Below are 10,078 nucleotides of genomic sequence, written 5' to 3'. Positions count from 1 at the left end.
TCCTCTTGCCTAACAAAGTCTGACATAGTCCCCTTGTTCTACTGGGAGGACTTTAACAAAAATAAGCTAGACTTACCTTTTTACAGGTTTTTTTTTTTATGTTCTCATAGGTTTGGTATGGTCTCCATGTTTTTGTTTTCTGATTTTGTTAATATAATTTAGACCTTGTTTGGTGGCAAGCCTTTTTTTTTTAAGAAAAAAAAACACCTAAGTGATCACAAATCTTCGTTACATTTTTTAAAAAGTCAAATATAATTTTGATCTTTTAAATATTAATGCATATTAATTTTAATCCTCCAAAAATAATTTGGTTATTAAAATTTTCAAAATTTTCCTTTCGAGTCATTTATTTAACTCGGTTAATTTTCGTGTTAAAAGTTTATAGCAATAGCTATTCTAACACTAGGCATTTAGTGTGCCCTACAATAATAGATAAAAAATAATACAACTTTATTATTCCCAAATAAAATACATACAACTAAAACCCATTTATCTTTGTGTGGTAGAACCTAATTCTAGGAACAAACTTCCACATGTACATTCACTGTAACAGTTTAAGTTTGGGTCACATTATTTACAAAAAAATTCAAATAGCTTACATTTAAAAAAATAAATAAATAATGAACTTAAAAAGAGAATTATAAAACTTTCAAAACCAAATGAAATGAAATCATTTAAAAAAAATTAAAACTGAGTCAATATCTAAAGACAAAAATCAAATCATATTTAAACCTTTTTTTTATGATATCTTCATCTTTGATACATTTTAATTCACTTAAAACAGCCACCTTACTACCTTAGGAGATAGAACAGAATGTCAGGTTGGTTTTGAATTTGAAATAGATTCAAAGTCCTTTAAATGCCCCCACAGCTAGGTGCGGCTGTCTGACACAGATTGGACTTGAACCTGACATGGTTGCGTTTGACAGAAGAAAGTTGTTCTACATATTTGAGTTTCTTATTTTGAAATCCATAAGTTGGAAAAGAAGGACAAATTAACTTACTGGCTTAGATGACTGGACTTTGTTCAATGGGCTAAACTCCTATGGCTATAAGATCCAGCTCTACTTGAAGGCCTAGTTTTCCAGAACTGAGATTATACCAAAAAGGAAGTTACTACTTACTATGCTTGACTTGAAGGCCTAATTTCAATTTATCTTTTCAAATTTTAATACAAAAATGGAGAAAGAATTCGTTATAAGAGTAAAAGTAATTTTAAGCTTTTTCAGAAATTCAAACATGCACTAAGCTCGTGTACATCTTTACCTGCCAAAGTCTTGACCCCAATGACCCCATTCATCCTTTTTTACTCTTTTTTTTTATACCGCAAATACATCCCTTTCTTGTCAGAGACAAATAGAGAAAAAATGAATAAGCTCAAATACATTCTTACCGTGTCTATTGAACTAATAATAAACCGCACTAACCAGCCACAGCAGATAGTAATGTTCTACTGTATAATATTCATGACATTCCCGCAAAAATGACTGCTTAACCTATTTTAGTATTCACCCTCCAAGTTCCTGCACAAGCAATTTTCTCTCCTTTTCAACAAGAGAATTGAGGACTTTAACAGTACTTGCTGTGATTAGTTCTCAGCATACGTAGTTCACAAACTATGAGAGTCCAGTAAGTGCAGTATCCTCCATGGTAACACTGTCCTTAATTCCCTGTATCATCTTAAGGACTTGCCACATCGCCGGCCTCTGCTCTGGCGATGTTGCGCTGCAAATACTGGCAACCTCCGTGAGCATCTCCAGCCGGTTGTCTTCGCTGCCATCGTCATCCCTCATCGCTCTAACCCAATCTTGCAAGTCCGCTGGTGCAAGAAAAGGGTGCTGGGAAGGGTGTTTACCCGTCAAAAGCTCTATTAGAAGCACCCCAAAAGCATACACATCAGACTTAGCAGTGGCCCTGCGGCTAGAGTTGCGAGCCTCCGGTGCTTTGTAGGCGGCGGAATCAGGGTCTTCGGAGAATGAAGAATCTGCAAACAAGGCCAAGCAATAGTCCGTGATGCAAGCCTCAAAGTCCATCCCAAGAAGGACGTTAGAGGATTTTAGGTTGCCATGGATTAAGGATGAAACTTGATGGATGTAAGCAAGTCCATGTGCTACATCTTCTGCTATTTTCAAACATGATGTCCAATGCAATGGTTTTGCCCTCGCTGATCTTGAACCTGCACATGCAGCACCAAACTTTGTTAATAAATAATCATCAAACATCAATTATCAAGGGGGTCTAGTTGATCAAACAAAAAAGTTAAGAAATAATCATCAAACATCAATTAGGCAAAAACTGAAACTGATTGGTCCCCCCCAGCAAGAAGTTCAGGTCTTCTGACATAGAATAACTATAAAAATTGAAAATTTTGAAATAAAAACAGCATTTGCCTCAACTAAGGGTCAACCAAATGAAGCACAGTAGTCAACCTGCCATGAAAAATGGTCCAAACATATCACACAACCCATCCAAAATAGTCCAAACAGAGGACCAAAAACAAGCCAACCCCGTGATTGTTGACATTAGATACCACCCAACCCCGAAAGCCAGTGCAGGTAAGGGAAAAACACAAACAAGATAACAAACAATCAAAAATAGGCAACACACAATGCACTGACCAATCTGACACATGATACCATTCCGCATATCACACAATTACAAAACACCATCCATCAAATAAAACTCTAATGGAAGCACCATGCCCCATAACATTTATCCTCAGTCATGTTCCAACCTTCAACTACTCCAAACCCAACATCCAATTTGACATTAGAATCAAGGTTATATCAAATGACACATGATTGCGATTTTGGCGATTTTGACAGAACGTCAATGCTTTTGGATTCTTTTTTTTTTTGGTGTGATGCTTTTGTTTGGATTCTTTGTGACTGTATCAAAATTGTAACTGGTTGCATTGCACCAGTCATATTTATCAACAATTTCCCACAATATCAAAAATCACAACGAAATGATAACCACAATTTGAAACCTTAATTACAGTACAGAAAGCACAAAAGTGCAATGTGGCTAGCAAAAACTAACAATAAGTAAACAACAATTAAACTTTTTTCAACAAACTAATTAAAGTCATCTGCATTTAAACGTAAAATTTGATAAATTTTACTTGTTTTTTCTTAGGGAAAAGTTTATACTAGTAGGGACTAAACTCTATTAAATTCTTAATTATTGTTAATAAATGCAAAGAGTGAAAAGATGAATTACCATGAACGAGATTGAAGAGGCTGCCATTGGGCTGATAATCATAAATAACAAGCCTCTCACCCTTGGCCTGAAAATAAGCCCTCAAAGGCACCAAATTGGGGTGTCTCAGCCTCCCCACAACCTCCATGTGCCTCTCAAACCCTTCCCCATCACTCCCCGCCGCCGCACTTTTCCCATCCAACCTCTTCACCGTCACAATCAGCCGCGAATCCATCACCGCCTTGTAGGTGGTCCCCACACTCCCCCTCCCTAACAACTCCGCCGAAGCCCTCATCAGCATCTCCAGCGTGTAACTCTGCACCTCCCCGCAGCAGAACACCAGCTTCCCGCTCCTGTGCGCCTCTTCCATCTTTCTCATCTTCACCTCCCTCTCACCTTCCACCACAACGACACCACCACCACCCTCCACCTCAGGACTCTCCAAAACCACGCCTTTTGCTCTAAAAGCTTTACCATTTTGCTTCTTTCTCACCAAAGAAACCATCGTGAGAGTGAAAGCAGCGACAAGAACAACCGCGACGACAAACCCGACAACAAGTCCTGTTTTTTTATCATGCTTTGTTGTGGTCGTAGAAGAAGGAACAACTACAATACCCTGAGATTGTTCACTCTGGCTCAAGGGTGTGGTAGAGGATGACGTGGCGGGGCCGAAGAAGTGTGAACGAGGGTCGCACTCTTTGTGAACAATCTCCCCGCAGAGACCGGGGTTACCTGAAGGAAACAAAAAAAAAAAAGAGAAGATATTTAGATACCCAAATACTTCTTTACACTAGCAAAGAGGAGAAAAAGAGACAGCAATACAAGTATTTCTTCACATAGACTCATTTAGCAAGTTCGTTCGAGTGCTGTTCATGAAAAAAAATGGTGATTGAGAAAGAAGTATACCATTGAAGTTGTTAAATTAGATTTTTAATGTGATTGAGGGAGAAAAATCTCCCTAAGAGTTTTTACTAAAAATAATCAGTTAAGTTAATTCCAGTAAAAGTTAAAACCGTGGATGAAGAAAAAAACGGTGATTGAGACTCACGAGCTCACCCAAAACAAAATGTCAGTTTATATTTGGAAGGAGAGGATTGGAAGTCAGGAGCTAGTCATACCTGAAAAGGATGTTGTTGCGTTGAACTTGGCTAGAGTCGGGGTGACCGGCACAGGGCCGGAGAGATTGTTGTAGGATAGGTCGAGGACTTTTAAGGTGGTCTGGTTGAAGAAAGGAAGCGTGCCGGAGAAGTGGTTGGAGTTGAGACGAAGCGCGATGAGGCGGTCGAGGAGGGTGAGGTTTACGGGGAGGGGACCGGAGAGGCGGTTGTGGGAGAGGGAGAGAGTGAGGAGGCGGTGGAGGAAGATAAGGGAGGGAGGGAAGGAGCCAGAGAAGTTGTTGTGGTCGAGGAAGAGTGACTTGAGGTTCACGAGTGGGCTTAGATCGGGGATGGGCCCGAAGAGGGAGTTGTTGCGGAGGCTGAGGACTCGGAGCTGGTCCAGGCTCGTGAGGCTGTGCGGTGGGAATGGGCCGCGCAGGCCCATGGACTGGGCCACAAAGCGGACCACTCTGCCCTGCGCGCACTTCACGCCCTGCCACTGGCAGTAGTCGTAGCTTTCGTTGAGGGAGTAGAGGAGCTTGTTGTCTTGGTCCGCTTCACGCTTAAACGACACTAACGATACTGCGTCGGAGGGGAGCATGGGAGGAGCCGAAGAGGCGAGGCTGAAGAAGAAGAACAAGTAGAGGAACAGAGGGAGGACTTTTGTTGCTCTTGTTGTCGTTTTGGGGTCATGTTGATCCAGATGCATTTTGGGACTATACGCTGTGGATACTCTGTTTCTGTGATTCCTTTTTTTTTATTCAGCGTTTGGAGGTGGAAAACTGAGACATGTTGTTGTGCAGAGTGAAGTGTGAGTGAGTGTTAGGAGTGTTGTTTGTGCGGTGGTAATAGGCTATAACAGTAGTGCGGAGCAGCTGGACTTTTTAAGTCGGGCTCACGTGAAAGTGGGGAATGCTGGAAATTATTACCAAATGTTATGCTATGACAAGAGTTTTATATATATATATATATAAACAATAATTTGTTTATGTGTTTAATGTGAAGTTGTGAATGGTGTGTGTGGTCTTAATTTCATCCCCACCTGTTTCTTTATTTAACTTTTTCTTCTACTCAAAGTAAGAGAATTGTAGAATAACGATTTCCAATCTGATCTCGATTTGATCTTAATCCTCTTACTTTAAGTATAAGCAGGGTTTATTATTAAATCCTTCCACCTATTACATGCTGTTTCCTTCTCTAATATGTAATCTCCTTTTTTTTTTTAGATTTTGCTTATTTTAATTTTTTTATTACCTTACATTTTTCTAAAGAAATGTTATTGTTTTTATATTTTTAAAATTAAAAATTATTAATTTTCATACTATATTTGTTCCAAATGTGTAATATGTTCTTCTATTTCTAGCAACATTATTAATGCATCCGTGATTTATTTTTACGTGTACATTAATAATGATGAAAAGGAAATATGTGTTCACCATTGAGTGCAATGTAACTTATATCATTGACATTTACGTCGTAGTACTTCTTCATGAATTTAAATGAAATCTATCGACTATCAATGTATTTATTTACTTTTAATACTACAGTACACTTTTAGAATAAAAACACTTTTAATTAAAAATAATTTTGTAAAAGAACGTGAGTTGGAAATGAATAAATAATATAACTATAAAATAGAAAAATGTTACAAATTTGTGTCATAAATAACAAATTTAAGTTAATTCATAAATTAGCTTTTTATTTAATTTTTATTAATGTTTTTATGAAAATTGGAAAGTCGGACTCCCTTAAATTGACTTTCTAATGTCATGGTTTTAAAAAATTGATATTGTTGGGAAGTCACCAATATACATATTTTTCTTGAATTAACAATTTTTTTAATAAATCCATTTAGGATAACGAAGCAAATAAAAAAATATAAAACAAATCAAAGTATAATTTATTTTATTTAAATTTTATACAAATATTTTTATACTATTTAAAATTCAAATTCACATCATTCATTCCATATGACATCTTCTTTTTGTCACAAGTATATGTATATTTTTTAATTTATTACACATCTGAATTATTAACATAAACATATATAAATTATTATTTTTAAAGCTTAATGACATATTTTGTCCATTAAATTTTATGTTAATTTTATTTTAATATATTATGTTTAAAATTTTTATTGTAGTATTTTATATTTTCAATTGAGTACATTTTGATCCTTTTCTTCATAAACGTTTAAAAATTTAAGAGAGTTGTATGATCTATCAGTTACTTCTTGAGTGACATAATGATGTGGTAAGTCTATTTAAATGAAGTTGTTTTGAAGCTTGCCTCTTTTTTTTTATCAACAATTGCAAAATAAGAAACTCATTGGAAGGATCATTGGCATTGTAACATGAAGGGGAAAAAAGATAGAGAAACCAAAGTGTCAAACGAAAATCCTGCTTTGGTTGTCCTCGTCGACAGAGTACGTTATTATTGTTTTACTTCATTGTTAATTTTGTTTTGATAGTGTTGCTTTGTTCTTTGAGTGCTAATACATAATGAATTTTTAAGACTATTCCTAATTCAATACTCATATTCTCTCAGATTGATTTAAGATTTTTTTTCTTCAAAGAACCAAATCAATTTACTCTTTCTTGAGTTTGAATAACTATTTAGGTAACAGATTGATTATTTATGTCTTTTTGTATTTATTTATTTAGTAAGTATTTTTATTTTAGTTTTGATTTATTCGTAAGTATTTAGTTCATATTTTATATTTTATTATTTAAAACTTGTAAATTGTTCCTTCGTGTTTATTGGATCATTTTGCTGCTTTTTTTTTTTTGTAATTTTCTTGTTAATATTTGATCAGAATGTTAAAAATATAAAATAAGATGAATAAAAATATATTTAGGCTTGTAAAACCCGGCGCCTGAGCCACATTTTGTTTTTGACAGAAGCCCGAGCCACATGTTTATATTAGAACTCGTATTTTATTTTGTTAAGAAAATGCTATAAATAATTCTAAACATATATAACTTCAATGTTATTCCAAAAATGAACGACAGAGCAAGTCCGTGAGCTGCATGCGCAAGTGCACATTCTCGTATTTTATTTTCAATGCCCTAGCCTAAATCTAGCATGTCAAAGAATATGTCGCATCAACCAAAGTTCACAATATAAAAACTAACGATTTAAGGGCTTTGGCCTCGTGTATTTTTTTTATTTAAAAAATACTAACAATTTAAGATGTGAATTGTCACTCTTAACAAATTTTATCAATAAAAAATATATAAATAATAAGGAATCTTTTGCGAAAGCGTTTGGGTTTTGAAAAAAGACAGACTAATATGATATGACCTTTTGAACGTGCCACAGTTAGAAGTAATTAATTATTTTTAATTCTATTTGATGCTTTTTATTATACTTAATTTTGTTCTATCATTACCTTGCGAGCAATGATTAATCCGGTCGAGATATTAGATAACTAAATCAAAACTCAAATCAATAAATTGCTTATTAACCTAATTAATATACAATATAGTTCTCAATTTCATCGTGAGATATCCTTTCAGTTTTGAAAACTCTTTATAATTTTTTTTTCATTAATAAATTTTTAAGTTTTTTCTTTCATCTCTCTTCTTCCTCTTGATTGATCATGTGCGGCTCTGTCGTCGTTTCAGTTTCCTTTCTTCTTTCTTCTAACAGATTCATTGTAATTCTATGGTTGTTTCTGTTTCTTTTTAATACTTTTGTTTTAAATATTTGTATTTTCACTTAATCTATTTTCATAACGTTTATATATTTTCTTCATATTCTTTATGTTCTATTGCATCATATAATTTAAAAATAATATGTAATATAGTTAATAAAATATAATAAATTCATAATTTATATTCTAATATTGGATATCATTTATCATTATAAATTATTTTATTAGGTGTTATCTCTTGTTATTTTCTACAGCTATAGCTGGTCATGAACAATTGGGCAAGTATGGTGAAAACATATAAAACACACACATATATATTAAATTATATCAAGATTAATATAATAATTATTAGTTTTTTTGTGGGAAATTATTAGTTATCGTATTGTTATCAAGTCAAAGTAATATTATAAGAGCATATTACAGTATATGCTACTAAAAAAAGATCAACTAAGTCAAATCAAGTTAATCCAATCGAAGTCATCGATTTTGACCAAACTCGATCAGGTGAAACCATAATGATTCGATTTGACTACATTTCCAATCCAATAACTTACCGGACTAGCCATGCCATTAGTTTTCAATCGATTGGTCCAATTGACTATGGTGGTCCAGTTTTCACAACTATACATGAAAATATACATCTCCTACCCAAATTTATAAGCTATGAAAAGGATAAAATAAAAGAAAATTCATAAAATCCCATTACCCCATCCTTGTCATAGTATTACTCAAAATGTGTGTGCATCATTTTTAATCACATTAATTTTAATTGCAAATTATAACTTTGATTTTAAACTTTCAATCTTTGGTTAATTCATCATATCCTCATTTTTTAAACCTTCACGGTACACCATAGACATTAAATAATTTGAATTTCATAAAGATACTTAATCATTGAACTTGTGTAAGTGTGATACTATAATGTGTTGTCCCCACTAGCCATTATTATGATGAATTGTCTAAGAATAATAATATTTGATTTTTTTAGTAGTTGAATATTAAACAATGGGTTTATAAATCATAATTCATGATTATATTAAAAAAGTCAAAGGTTTAAATGAGTTGTTTTAGGTTTAAATCAATATTTAACTTAAATTATTTGAGTTGATTTTAGTTAATTTGGATATGTAAGTGATTTGTACTTGTCAACATCCTAGTTATAATAAATTGTAAATTTTTTAAAAAATATACCACTAATTAATGTTCTTAAAAAAATATTAGAGCCTAAATATATGGTTTTCTCCTTTTAGTGGATATTAGTGGATATATGCGGATAGCAAATGATAAATATTGTTATTCAAGTTATTGATGTTTCTTCTTCATGTAATAATAATATGCATATATGGCTAGTGAACCACATGCCATTATTTGATTCCGAGTTCATTTCATTTGAACATTAAGTGTAACCTAAGTTTCAGATTCGATTAGACATCATATGCTGCTCTTGTTCGTTCGATCATGAGTTCCACCATTGAGCATTTATTAAAAGAAAAAAAAAGTATTAGTAATTTTTTTACCAGAAACAAATATAAAAGCAGAACATAATAATAATTTTCTACACCTTTTTTTTAAATAGTTAGTAATTTATGTTTTTATAACAGAGCATAAACTTATGCTTGTTATATCAATAATAATGGGCTAGAATAAAAATCTATACAAAATTTACTAATTATAACCCACATAAGTTTAAATGTTTATGTAAAAAAAAGTTTAAATGTTTATAAGAGTAAAGAGGGTACGACTTAGTTATGTTGAAAGTTTTACACCGTTGTTCACTAATAACTTGCTTATATAATAGATTTATTAATTTTTATGATATTTATTTTAAAAATTATATTGATGATAAATTATGATTGAACGATAATATAAGAGTTTTACATTAACCATACTTAAGTTATTAGAAATAGATAAAATCAATGTATGCTTTAATATTTAACTAAATGACCCGGTTAACCTATATATCTTAAAAGAGTATCAATTAAGAAATTAAAACTGATTAACTATATTTCTATTTTGAAGAATGAATTTATTATATAAATAATGCCAAAATAAAAAAATCAACTTTAAATAAATAATGATTAGTAACTCGTACGATCATCTGTGTAAAAATAAAAATAAAAAAAGC

At 32.8% G+C, this 10,078-nt stretch overlaps 1 protein-coding gene across 1 annotated transcript; it reads right to left on the bottom strand.

The window, feature by feature from the left end:
• Positions 1-1,277: 1,277 nt before the first annotated feature.
• Positions 1,278-5,241, bottom strand: LOC100783086 (probable inactive receptor kinase At5g67200). The gene is made up of 3 exons (XM_003550952.5): positions 4,320-5,241; positions 3,223-3,933; positions 1,278-2,176 (listed from the first exon to the last, which is right to left on the bottom strand). Exons 1-3 carry the CDS (start codon positions 5,005-5,007, stop codon positions 1,617-1,619), a joined length of 1,959 nt encoding a protein of 652 aa, XP_003551000.2. The 5' UTR covers positions 5,008-5,241; the 3' UTR covers positions 1,278-1,616.
• Positions 5,242-10,078: the final 4,837 nt, after the last annotated feature.

This window comes from Glycine max, chromosome 17, assembly GCF_000004515.6.
Source record: "Glycine max cultivar Williams 82 chromosome 17, Glycine_max_v4.0, whole genome shotgun sequence".
In the NCBI taxonomy this organism is placed as follows: Eukaryota; Viridiplantae; Streptophyta; class Magnoliopsida; order Fabales; family Fabaceae; genus Glycine; species Glycine max.
This window is presented reverse-complemented; position numbering and strand designations above follow the sequence as displayed.